This window comes from Hibiscus syriacus, unplaced genomic scaffold (assembly GCF_006381635.1).
Source record: "Hibiscus syriacus cultivar Baekdansim isolate YM2019G1 unplaced genomic scaffold, ASM638163v2 tig00110858_pilon, whole genome shotgun sequence".
Lineage (NCBI taxonomy): Eukaryota > Viridiplantae > Streptophyta > Magnoliopsida > Malvales > Malvaceae > Hibiscus > Hibiscus syriacus.
The window spans coordinates 1,730,332-1,744,471 of record NW_024062890.1 but is presented as its reverse complement, the minus strand read 5'-3'; the positions used below and the strand labels follow the sequence as shown (position 1 = coordinate 1,744,471).

The 14,140-nt window shown below is 32.8% G+C and overlaps 1 protein-coding gene and 1 pseudogene across 1 annotated transcript; one reads left to right on the top strand and one right to left on the bottom strand.

Annotated features, from left to right (window-relative positions):
* The first annotated feature begins 680 nt into the window (after positions 1-680).
* On the top strand, positions 681-1,415 carry LOC120143532 (annotated as a pseudogene).
* Positions 1,416-6,824: 5,409 nt separating this feature from the next.
* On the bottom strand, positions 6,825-7,840 carry LOC120143619 (LOB domain-containing protein 29-like). Its single transcript, XM_039157901.1, has 2 exons — positions 7,393-7,840; positions 6,825-7,271 (listed from the first exon to the last, which is right to left on the bottom strand). The coding sequence occupies exons 1-2, from the start codon at positions 7,669-7,671 to the stop codon at positions 6,825-6,827; spliced, it is 726 nt and encodes a 241-aa protein (XP_039013832.1). The 5' UTR covers positions 7,672-7,840.
* Between the last annotated feature and the right edge of the window lie 6,300 nt (positions 7,841-14,140).

Below are 14,140 nucleotides of genomic sequence, written 5' to 3'. Positions count from 1 at the left end.
TTAATACATTTCCAAGTTTTCATGTGGCCGATGCAAATATATACATAATGAATGCGCAACTGTGACAATCCTCAGCATTTAAGGTTTCCTTTTGCCCTATATTGCAATTGTTATTATCATTGGATATGATAAGCGTGTAATAAGAAAATTATTGGTTGGATTGATAAAAGTAAATGAGAGTTTGATGGCTCTGGTAGACAGATAAGCTTGGATAAGTGCCATAATTACCAAACAGAAAAGCTGACGGTAAATTTGCCAAACATGATTTGTCCTCGTACAAATTTTCTCCAACTGAAATATAAAAATGTCGTAATTCACTGAAGTGATTGTCGGTAGGTTTTAACGGCAGATAGCATTAAGAGCAGGTTCTCACAAAGCGACAAAACAGCAATCAAAAAGAAAAAGTTGCAACTTTCTACCATAAACTCAAGAATCAACCTTCAAATGTATTAAACAAATATTCAGATGATGTATTGTACTCCCAACTTCAAATCATATATACCAACATTATATGAGCCATCGCCATGGACCATTATTAAATGTTCCTTTAGAACCCTACATAAAGGGCTTCTATATGTCCCCCATTCATTACTGTTTGTGCCCCTTAACAGCCCCACTTTCACCTAGCCAGACAACCATCTCCTCCACTAACCCAGTTTTCTATAGCACCATTTCCTAGTGTACTCGTGTGATTCCAGCATTTTTAAGATTAGTTCCCTTGTTCCAACCTCTTGTTTTCTTTTTCTTTTAGTCTCTAACATGGCATCATCTGGCACTGGCTCCCCTTGTGGTGCATGCAAGTTTCTGAGACGAAAATGTGCCTCCGACTGTGTATTCGCTCCTTATTTCAGCTCAGAACAAGGTTCGCCGCCACCCATAAAGTGTTTGGTGCTAGCAATACCTCCAAATTGTTGTTACATATCCCGGCACATGATCGTTGCGAGGCGGTCGTCACCATTGCTTACGAGGCTCAAGCAAGGATTCGAGATCCTGTTTATGGTTCCGTTGCTCATATTTTCGCCTTGCGACAACAGGTAATCACATTTGCTTTTGTATTATCTTGTTTATGATTAGCTTTAACCCATTTCTAAATCTTGTTTATAGGTTGCATACCTCCAAGCTCAATTAATGCAAGTGAAAGCTCAGCTGGCTCAAATGAATTCACATAACATAGTGAAACAGTGGCAAGGCAACGTTTGTGGTACTGTTCCAACCTACGTGAACCCCATTTCTCCACAAAGCTCACTCGACAGTGGCGACAACATGAACATGCAGGAAATACAAAGCAGAGAGAGAGAGAGAGGAATTTTATCTCCATGGTTACCCTAGGAAGAGATACTCCAATAATGATCTGGGTGAGCTACAAGCACTTGCCCTTAGAATGATGAGGAACTGGAACTAAATCATCCTCGTCTTTTTTTCTTCTTTATAGATTACGGTTCTGCTTTTGTTCTGATGCTGATGATTGTATATGCTAATACGGAGACTGTTTCCGAGAAAACATACTAAACTTTCTGGTCAGCCAAACAATATTGGCGTTTGCCTCTTTGTTCAATCAGACAATTTTTTAATTACAAATTGGAGGGGTATATCTGCTTCGGGTTATAGTGTTGGTTTAATAAAAGACTGGGGGTGGTTCATTATTGTCCGTTCTTATAGGAATTAATAATGATAAATCTTTGTTTTGGTATATGTGATTCATATTATTGTATGAACGTTTGAAATTAAAAATTTTAAAATAAAAAAATCAATAATATGAAAAAATTTTAATCTCACTCATCCATTCATATTCATCCAGATCTAATAATCTTAAGTAAAAAACTAAAAAAAAATGATTAGGGGTATGGAAATTTCCTAGGGACCCAATCCACCTAGGGTTTTTGTTTAAATTAGTAGGTTGACCTAGGGATGGGCATGAGATCCAAACCCGATGGGTTTCTACCTGACCCGACCCAATCGAGTCTGGTTTTTAAAAAAATTGGATTCGGGTCGGGTCGGGTTTTTTAAATGTGATGTTCGGGTCGGGTTCGAGTTTATAGTGAAAACTACTCGGCCTGAAAAAAATTACCTCATATATTTAGGAATAATTACAATAATACCCCTCTCTATATTTTTTTTCCAATTAAGTCACTGTTTTTATTGAATAAAAATAATATTTTTATTATTATTTCGCGTCGGGTTTTTAAGTTATATATCAGGTCAAGTTCGGGTCGGATGAAATCTTGTTTCATGCAGGTCGGATCTCGGGTGGAAGAGTTATTGTTCTCGAGTCGGGTCGGGGACCAAAAATCCTACCCATGCCCGTCCCTAGGTTTACCTAACTTAAGTATTTCTTTCTACTTTTTAATACCAAAAAGCCATTGCCTTGTATTCATATTTATAGACAAAATGTCCCCTTGATTGAATGCAAAACCCTACATTATGAGCTAAGAACCCTCTCTTAACTATTTTAATTAAGCATACATATCTTTTTTTTTAAATTATATCATTATACTCCTCCTTTCCAAAGTGTTATTTGTCTTCTAAAGTATGCATATAGAAATATAATCAAACTAGAATTAGTGACCTAATTTATCAATAAGAATCCCGAATAAAATTATTGGATAGAAAAAAAAAATATAAATATATAGTATCATCATATTTAGTTTCATGTTACTAACAATCAGTTGGTCTAGTGGGATGAGTTATCGAATCATATGACGTTTGCGAATGAAACAAACTGAGTTGGGAGGGTCTCCCTTGACTCTGCAATACCCGACCCAAATTAATCGATTAATAAATCGAAAATCGACGTTTATAAAAAATATATATATTTAGCTTCATGTTTAAGTGAAGACACTGTCATTCTCAGCTAATTTGGTTTGCCTATATATATATATATAATTTAATAAATGCGTTGTTTTTTATTAAATAAATATCAATTTAATTGATACTATTATTATTATTATTTAAAAATTATTAGGGGGAGACAATATAAAGATGTAGAATGGAATTTGTTGGATTCCATCTTTGAACTTTCTTAACGCAACTTTTGACTATTGATTTCGTAACCCACGTTTGCGTAATCCCAACCGTTGATAGTGGGATCTAGTAATATATCACATCAGATGGACGGTTTTGTGCTTTCATTTTTTAAATATTAAGATTATTTATGTACATGCATGTGTGTTTGGCTATGGTAAACTAATTTTATTAGAGCTTATATTCGTTTTGTAATATAGATAAATTTGTTTGATAAAATATAATTATACACAAATTAATAAATTTATTATTTAAAATAAATTATTTTTTTATTAATATAGAATGATTTCAAGTAATATTTATTCTAGAAATTCCCACGTCAAACACTCTTAGGTGGTGTTTGGTTGGCATGAATCCCTTGGAATTGGTGGGAATTTGAATCCAATTCCACCACTTTCCCATGTTTGGTTCAAGTTTTCCAAGAGAATTGGAATCCCTCATGGCTTCAACTTTCCATCAAATGAGGGAAAGTGAATTTCATCCAAAAATGGATGGAATTCAATTCCCTTGTTGGAGGGAATTAAAATTTGACCATACTACCCTCATCAATCTTTTGGTAACTTATTCATATATTGAATAAAAATATTTTTTTATTATTTCGGGTCGGATGAAACTTTATTTTGGTTGGGTCGGGTCATTTTTTTAAGTGTGATATTCGGGTCGGGTCGAGTTTGGGTTTAGGGTGAAAAATACTCGACCCGAAAATATATATAATTTCACCTTATATATTTAGGAATAATTAAGATAATACCCCTCTATATATAATTTTTTTCAATTAAGTCACTGTTTTTATTGAATAAAAATAATTTTTTATTATTTCGGGTCGGGTTGGATTTCTAATTCATATATTCGGGTTGGGTCGGGTTTTTTTAAGTGTGATATTCGGGTCGGGTCGAGTTCGGGTTTAGGGTGAAAAAAACCAGACCCAACCCGAAAAAAATATATAATTTTACCTTATATATTTAGAAATAATTACAATAATACCCCTCTCTATATATATTTTTTCAATTAAGTCAATGTTTTTATTGAATAAAAATAATTTTTTTATTATTTCGTGTCGTGTCGGGTTTCTAATTCATATATTGAATAAAAATAGTTTTTGGTATATTTTTTAGTAACTAATTAACATACTCCGATTGGAATGTATCGAAATATTGTTCTATCTTTTTGTAACTTATTAACATATTTTGATCGCGATGGTTTTAACTTATGATGTTTATTAGCATGATTTTTATAATTTATTGAAATGAATAATCAATCAATAAAATGAAAATTTAATATTTTTTAATTTTTTATAATATATTACTACATGTAGGTTGTAAAACAAACTAAAATAAAGCAAAAAAACAAGAAGGACAATTATATTATTTTATATTACTAAAATCAAATTCATATGACATGTCTGTGAACCAAACAAAATATGGAATTGGATTCTAATTCCATTTCCTGCCAACCAAACAGAATATGAATTTGGATTCCAATTCCTGACAGATTCCAATTCCCTCAGAAACATTCCAGCGAACCAAACGCCACCTTACAATATCTAGTGCTTGAAGTAAGCCTCTAGAAATAATGATTATCATCCCTCTAATCATTATAGTAACTTGATTCATGCAAAAATAAATTAACATTTTGAAAGTTATTACGAATAATTGTTCGTATAATTCTTTCAATTTTAGTTACTTGTTACTTGCGAATTGGAGAGTGTAATGTTACTATAGTGAGATTACAAATCACGATGGTTGCTTAAGTATCTCTAATTTATAATAAAATTCAAATTTAATTATTTGATCATTTTAAAATACATTAATTAAAAATCTATTAAGAGATTTTGATTTTAGTGACGAGAGGGATTATTGTTCTCCCTAAAAGTCTTAAATTTGAGTAACTGTGTCTACAAAATGTATGTGCGTGTCAATAGGTTAAGAAATTTATGAACAAATACTATCTTTTAATAAAAACCTAATAAATAACTTTCTTTCAATTACTTCCATATTTTGAGATGACTTTGTTATATTCATGTGAAGTTAAGAGAAGTTTGCGAGTTGGGGTGAATCCATCAAGTGACATCATTAGTTAAAGAGGATGTTATTTTCTCAAAAGATTTTGGGTTCGAATAGTTACGTTTGCAGGATGTATGTACGTTATCAATTAATTATGAAATTTCTGAACAAAAATTACATTGTAATCAGCTCACACTATTAAAAAAATTACAAGTTGAGGTTAAAAATATGTCTTGGTTGGATATATCTATGAAAAAAAGAAAAGAGGCCAATGACTCGTAGGAAATAGTATAACTGCCGGAAGACATGTAATTCACTTGGATGCAAATGGGTATACAAGATAAAGCATTCAGATGGCTGGTTGAAGACTTGATTTGTCATTCATAGAAATCAGTAGGTCAAAGGTGAGTACACTGGAAAATTTGCTTCGGTGGCCAAAATGGTAATTGTTGTCATGAACTAGGAAGACATACACAATGTTTTTCTTTATGGCGATCTACATGAAGAGCTTCACATGAAATTGTCTCCCTGCTTTAAGGCTAAATAAGGCTTAAATATGTTGGTCACACGACCAACATCAATGCTTTTAGAGCAGAATCATCATCTCACATTATCGACGAGTTGGGCACAGATGGATCTGAAACCCTATATCGATACACGTGTTCCATTAATATAGCTTGAAATTAGTTAGATATAAAGGGAAAACAATATACTAAACAGATGATGTAAGCATTTCGGTGTTGGTTGATTGCAATGGGTTTATAGAGACCACATTAACTGGGCCATGTTTATATTTATCGATTATCATTTCAGTTGGGCCCCTTCAATTAAGAAAGGGAATAAACACTTTGGGAGGGAGATTCATTCCCTAAATTATTTTACTTTCTTTTTCTCATATGCTGTTGTATAACACAAATATATGTGCATGCAGTGGAAGAAGAAGAAGAAAGAATAAAAATTGTATGGATGCACATGCACGAACAATATTAATATTGGACCTTCAAGGAAAAAAATCATTAAGACATAGTAATCAAACATCACGTGCAATGAAGTTAGATTATTATTGGTAATGCTTCACAAGCAAGCTGCATTGACTAATCAATTGTTAAGGTAATTCAATTTCAGCATTCATTTCTATTCTACGGGGGGCAATATGCGTGTTCAGATTGTGAACCGTGTTTCCTAAGAATCACCAAAACATCGGGAACAAGAGGAAAATCATAGAGAATTAAAAACTAAACAATCTGGGATGAAACAATTATAATCTGGGTTTCACTTGGATCATATTCATGTATATTCCAATAAGAAAATAGTACTGCATTCAGACTGCAGAGTAAATAATTAGCCTATACAGCTAAATCATGAACTTTTAACCGAGTGGGATTTATAAATTAGATCAAATAATTTAATCCTTAATCGAATCCCTTACGTGGAACATCTGTTAAAATTATAGAACCAGCTAATAACATAAAGGGAAAGTGAAATGTAGGTAACTATAGTTTAATTACCAAGTCAAAAACTAGATGTAGTCCTTAAAAGGCCAAGGTCATCCATAGACAAAGCAAATGATTAGCTGAAACAAAACCAGATCAATTTCTATCTCCAGTTCTGTCACACAGAGAGTAAAACAATTGTAGGGTTTTACGATTGTACGAAAACGAACACTAATCCTTTAGGGTTCCTAGCTTTTTATTTATAGCAACAAAAGTGCATCTATATATATATATATATATGTTTCAGAATATGCAGCATTTCAATTCAAAACTGGAAGGCCAATGGTGTCTTCAGTATTCACCGATCTTATATTAAAATCTCTTGATCACACTCAGCATGAATATCGTTAGTATATCCAAAGGCCATTGGTTGAAGGTCATCGTCTTCCTGGAAACCCCATTGCCTGTTGTTTGTTAGCACGTCAAAGGAAGAAGACATGGAATGAGAAGCCTGCCCGAAAGTAGTGTACGAGACATGATCTTCTCCTGATGAAGAGACCGAATTCTCGTAATTTGCTAAAGAGTTTGGATAAAAAAAACTATTAGTCTCACAGTTTGAGTTCGTTGGGTTAAAATTAGGTGCCATGCTTGAATTTTCTGAGTAAAACCAGGTTTGAAGTTGAACATCTTGGAGCTGAGAAGGAACCTTTCCAAGGTATTTGTCATTAGGGTTTGCGGTAACAGAGCCTCCATTAACAATTCCCTGAGCTGCTTGTTCCCTAAGAGAAGCAAGCTGTGCCTGAAGATTGACAACCTGTAGAAATTCGGAACACGACAAAGCAATGGATTTAGATACCTATTCTAAAACTCAAACTAGGGTTTCAAACCATCACATTTCGCATCAAACAAGGTGAAAGTGTGGTGTTCAAAAGAACCTGCTGTTGGAGAGCAAAGATATGAGAAACACAGCCATAAATGGGGTCCTGAAGCCTAGCTTGAGCTTCATACGAAATCGAGACAGCTGCTTCACAGCGATCACTGACCGGAAGGTGAGCAAGCAGCTTGGAGACATTGCTTGCACCAAAAACCTTGTGGATGGCAGCAAAATGAGTAGCACCTTGTTCATGGCAGAAATAAGGTGCGAAAACACATCCTTTAGCACATTTTCTTCTCAAGAACTTGCAAGCTCCGCAAGGGGCTCCAGAACCTGTCATTTTTAGTGGGTAATTGAAGTGGTTTTGGTTAGGTTTGTAGAGCGAGAGGAGGAGGGGTTTGGGCTAAACAGCATAAAGCAAAAAGGAGGTTATAAACACCGGAGGAAGAGGGAGGTGGATGATTTAATAATGAATTTTTAATTACATTTGGTCGCCTTATTGGCCTACACATTTCATTTTCTTCCATTTTTTAAAAACCCTGTGGCTGGCAACCTTTCGTTCTGCATTTTTATACTCTCAGATGAGATTCCCTATTTCGTACCCTTTATACGACAAAAGAACTGGCATCAAAATGAAACCCCATCTCCATCTTGCTTCGTCTTTCTACTTTCCACTACAATGCCTAAATTAATTTTCTTGTTTATGTTCGGATGTTGATAAGTGTCATCCCTTTTATTTTTCTTAGGATATATCTAAAGAATGAATAAATAAATAAATAAATAGGTATTTAATTTGTTTTCTTTCATAAATAGTTAATCAGATCTATTATTTGGTCGATTGATCAAGGATACTCATATTATTTTACCTTGCATACATTCGTATTTCGATATTTATCTTAAAAATATAATACATATTTACTTAATTAAAAAAATATCAAGTTAATTTTTCTATTTGTTACTTTTAACCAACTTAATTTTCCTTATAGAAATTTGGGTTTTAAAGCTGAATGAATGCATAAATGTGTGAGCATGTCATTGATTATGATGTATTTTTTGAGAGAATAAATTAATGGTTATGCAAACAGGCTACATCTAAAATACAAATTGGACTATTATATAAAAGTAATTGGTAGCATTTTTGTAACATCCCAAATTACGGGTTAATGATTAAATTGTAAAATTTCGGAATTTGGGGATAAAAGTAGAATAGTTGAATAGTTAAATGATCTATTTGGGGACATTTCCTGAAAGTTGTTAGTAATCATCCAAAGAATTAAAGGGCAAAATGGTCATTTGCAAAGGAGAAATAATTAAAAATTTGGATGGGTTTATATTAACCCACGTGGAAGAGGAAATGAAGGCAAAAATTTGTTACAGAGTTCTCTTTCTCTTATTCTCCTTGTTTTCCTCTTCTTCATGGTGGTTTTGGCTACAAAGGTAAGTTTCCTCATTAGTTGATTATTTGTTCAATTAAAGATTGGGTTTTGATCCTTAGATGATAATTAAGCTTAAGGAAAGCTTAATTTATCTTATAACCAAAAGATGAAGAAGTTATGAAAGATTAAAGAAAATGAGTTTTTAAGAGAATTTTTGTAAAAGAGTTGATAAATTGAATTTGAAGTTAAATTTGACTTGTAATCAGCTTAAGTAAGAGATATAAAGTGATAGAATTGAAATGAGAACATATTGAAAATTTGGGTATGATTATTGATTCTATATGAAAGATGGGATTTTGAGGTTTAAGATGAAATAAATGGATATAAATTAGTTTAAGTATGTATATTTGAGTTAAGAATAGACAAGGGAATGAAACATGAAGAATTTAAGTTGATATAGTGAATTTTCATGCATGAACAATGATTTTCTGGGCTTGAACGAAAATTCCAGATTACGCAGTGGGTACAGATTCCCCCATGGGGGGTATCGATTCCCCATAAAGAAAAAAAATATGGAATTTTGGGCTTAAGTAATTAACCTCAAGTTTAAGGTTTAGGCTTCTAATAATTGTTTTGAAAGATTATATTTATGTAGATATTGAGCCTAAACAAGTTCCAGAATAATCAAAAGATTAGGATTGAATCAAAGCAAGGCTAATGTGAGTGCAATTTAATTTGTGCTTATAGAATGAACATTGGCTTGCGATGAGCCAGTGACGGAGTTATTATGGTAAGAAGTAACTCTTAAAACGTTATTGTATGTGACATGAGTTACATGATTTTATGTATATGTGATATGTTTAACATGTTGTTATATGTGTTGTGTGATATATATATGTGCTTGCATAAGAACATGAGAAATAAAATAAGTAATGTGATAAGGATATAGAAAACGAAATAAATGATATGAAATGTGTGTATGCTTGATTATATAAGTGGATATGTTCTTGTAAGTACTAAATGACTTATGTAAATAAATGAAAAGGTGAGATAAAATAAGTAGTATTTACTTATAAGGTAATAGAAAATTATGTGAACTCATGCAAAGTGATGCGAGCTATGTGACATATGAATATGAAATCATATGATAAGTGATATGAATTATACGAAAAGAAACTACATGATGATATGCACATGTGATATGAGATATATGTTTACACATACATATGGTATGTGACAGAAGAGAAAGAAATATGTGATCATATGAAATGTTATAAAGAGCTATGTGAAAGAACAAGTGATATGAAATGTATAAATGATAATGCCCATGTTATGTGATATGAGAGGTAGTGGTATAGTTGGCATGCCAAGAGTCGAGGGTTACCTATGTTCTAAGGAACATATGGACAATTTACCTAGGTTCTTCGGGACCTATGGACAGTTACCGAGGTTTTTTATGACCTCTGGATAGGTCATTCGGGACAAATTTCATATGCCACTCAGTGGGACTTATACGAGCTGTGGTGACATCAATAGTGTACAACCTTAATGTACTCAAATACCTTAAGTTCTCAATAATGTACATGAGCCTATAAAAGATATCAAAAGTATTTGCATTATTATATGATATCGTGTTATTATTGTTCACACTAAATTCTTTGTGTACATGAGCTAATAAAGAGATAATGATCACTACAATATATGTTATGTATATGCTTTTGGTGATATGAAATGTTTCACATGAATTATATGATGTTATATGGTATACAGAAAAGATAAGTACAAGATCATGATAATGAGGTTGTTGTGGATAATGATGGTATAGATGCATGTGTACATTTTGTTATATGAAATGTTTATGGTTTTATTATATGTTTTATATACCTCACAAAGTCAATGACTTAGCGTGTGATTATTTCACGCGTAGGTTTCGAGAAGAGGAATAATGATAAAAGTTAAACAAGACATGTCAGTTCTTCTTACCGAAGATAAGATCAGAAATGTAGATCAAATTACATGTATTTTGTTAGAAAGAATTTAGTTGGCATGTAATAAAAAGGATTTATATTATATACGCTCTGATCGAGTTTTGGAAATGTTTTAAATGTATATATGTAAATGGTAAATGTATAATGATGAAACCTTGGATTTTTATGAATTTATACGTATTTTACGGAAGTACTATAGCAGTATTATAGCAATACTGTAGCAGGGTATCGGTTCCTTGTAGCAGGGGAATCGGTTCCCCTCTGACATTCTGAAAAATTTTAACATTTGGGTACTGTTCATACGGTACTATTCACTATTCATGCCGTATTTTATTGTTCATAAAACATATATTTTCTTAAATTGGTTATAACAAATATGATTCAACAATATATTATCATATTTTCTTAAAAAAAGTTCAAATGTTCTGTTATTTTACAAGAATAAAGGTTTTAAAAGTCAATGTGACATCTCGGACTCGTATTCGGGTCGGATATGGGTTAGAGTGTTACATTTAATGGTATCAGAGCTACGGTTTAGCCGATTTAAGGCTAAAAACGAAGTCAAAAGTGTTTTAAAAAGTATACATGCCAACAGAAAGTGAAACTTTTTCTGATCTGATAGTGTAAGGAGTATACTGTCTTGTTAATAGAGTTAATTTGTTATGTTATATTCTATGTATGATTACGAGAACTTCCAAAGTGAAGTACAAGGTGATAGACTTGAACGTAATAGCATTCACCTACCCTGGCCAGGCAGGGAGAAGAGCGAAAACCTCAGCGAGTGCCTGTACAAGATTAGAGAATATTATATGATGCAGAATGATATTTTAGTATGTTTTCAATTTTATGCTTCTTTAATTCATAGAATGAATGTATCGAAATAGTTAAAAGAGCTAAGAGCACCCGAGTTACAGGGTAAATTTGAGGAAGGTCATATTGTTACAGACATTTGGATAAATGATATGAAAATAATGTTAGAAGGTTTTCATTTCTCCAAAGTGGAGAAGTTAAATTGAGTAGTTTCGTTACTACGTGGGCAAACTAGAAGTATGTGGACAAATGTCACCATAAGAACGTTAAAAGATCAAGTGACGTGGTTATGGTTTATAGAACAGTTCAAGAATAAGTGAATCGATGTTCAGTTCATAAGACAAATGAAGCTCAAATATATGAACTTGAAGAAAGGGAATTATACATGCATGTGTATGAGTATAAGTTTAATAAGTTAAGCAGATGTATTGTTGAGTTGATTCTGATTAAGAAGGATACATGTGATTGGTTGTTTAAGGCTTGTGCCTTAAATTAAAAGAGTGTTACTGGTTTTGAATTTGTTCTTGTTTCAAGAAATGGTTAATCGTATTAAAGCTCTAGAAAGAGCTAAGAATGAAAGGATTGGAGAACAAAAATCATAGATGATTAAGAGAATTAGTGCTTCATAAAGTTAAGCACCATCATAGAAAGGTAGAGATTCTGGTTTTCAACTTTAAACCATATATGAATTAGTTGTATTCTCCATCAGAGAATAAAACCAATCAGTTTAGATAGATTGGAAATTATAATATTAAAGGAACTTTATCGTTCTGAAATAGAATAGTTTCTTTACAGCATGAAAAAAATAAAGTGGAAGAGATTGATGTTAATTGGAGAATATTAAAAGACTAAGGAAGGGTTTAAGAATATGTATATCAGTAATCAGTTATAAGACAAAGGTAAATGAAATGGTTGAATTCGAACCAAAGGAATTTGTTGAAAACATTTTGATATTTCGATATAAAAAATTAAGTTAAATGAATTTTAAGATTTTCCAAATGATTTTTCTAAGTATATTCGATAGAATTATTCGAATATCAAAACATTACTCCAAATCTTTCAAAGATCATTTTTAATCCTTACTCAAAGTGTAAAATTAAGTTCTAAACTTAAAATAATTTCAAAATAATTTTACAAAGTATTTCGAACCATTTCAAAGCCAAAAATTCCAGATTGCTCAGAGGGAACCGATTCCCCCCTGAATGGTTTGGCTCCGAGAATTCCAGTATGCTCGGAGGGAACCGATTCCCCCCCAGGGGGTACCGATTCCCCTTGTATAACGGTCAAAATATTTGAATTTTACACTTAGGGAACCAATTCCCCATAGGGGGTACTGATTCCACCAACGCTCCAAACTGTTTTATTAATTGTTTTCACACTAAAACGACTATATTATTTTCTCTAATCATCCCCAACATTCAGAAGTGATTCAAGGTGTATTTAAGCAAGCTTAGAAGCTATTGATCAATAACAAGAAACATCAAGCAATTAGAATCAAGAGAGAATCAAAGAGAAAGCATCAAACCTCAAGTTTGAGCATTTCAAGCCTATTTTTCATTCAATATTCATTTTGCTTTCAAGAACACTTATTGTGCTCAATTGTATTTATTCTTGAGTGTTCTTTCTTTGTTCTAGAATTGTGCAAACATATTTGCCTTGTGAGGTTTTTCTTGTAAGTTTGCAAATTTGTATTTCTCTTTGTGAAAAGAGTGTTCTCAAGAATTGAGGTATATTCTTGAGGGAGTTGTAAGTTTATCTCTTTGGCCTCAAAAGAAAGAACAAATTAGTGAATTTGTTGGAAAATCCTTATTGTGGATAGCTAAGGTAGTGGACGTAGACTTTGGTTGATAAAGTCGAACCACTCTAAATCGCTGTGGAATTTCTTTTAATTTTCTGCAAAAGCTTCCACAAAAAGTTTTATTACCAATTCACCCCCTCTTGGCCGATTCAGTCAATCGATTAACTCAATAATTGGTATCAGAGCCTAACTCATTTGAAGGTTTAATCGCCTCTTGAGTCGATTCAGGAAGATTTATATCGATAATCAAAGTCATCAATGGCCTTCGCTTCAAACTTCGACTCCGGTCTCGATTCGATGCCCGTCAACAAGCCTTTTTTCTTCAATGGAGCTAACTATGCCTATTGAAAGAATAGAATGATGTACTTCATTCAAGAAAGTGACATGTGAGCATGGAATACTGTAGAAGAAAGATACATCAAACCTCTCACTCATCCAAGGTTGTGGAATGAAGGAGAGACAAGAATGTTCCAGCTCAATTCCAAAGCCATCCATATCATTTTTTGTGCTCTTGGACCAGATGAATACGAAAGAGTTTCATCGTGTACAACCGCCAAAGAAATATGGGACAAACTTCAAGTCACTCATGAAGGTACCGATGAGGTAAAGAAATCTAAAATTAGTATTCTAACGCATAGCTATGAAAATTTCAGGATGAAACCAAATGAAGGTATCAAAGCTATGACGGATAGATTTTCAACGATTGTCAATGGTCTCAAATCATATGGAGAGATCATTTCAAATGAAAAGCTTGTGAGGAAGTTAGTCTACTCCCTCCCAAAATCGTGGCAATCAAAGAAGACGTCAATCATCGAGTCTAAGGACTTAACGTCCTTA

What these genes read in the sequence shown, in the direction of transcription:
- LOC120143619 (XM_039157901.1), bottom strand. Translation starts at nt 7,671, where the DNA reads ATGACAGGTTCTGGAGCCCCTTGCGGAGCTTGCAAGTTCTTGAGAAGA. An exon ending in TCTTTGCTCTCCAACAGCAG is followed by an intron (nt 7,272 to 7,392) that starts GTTCTTTTGAAC and finishes GAATTTCTACAG; the next exon opens with GTTGTCAATCTTCAGGCACA.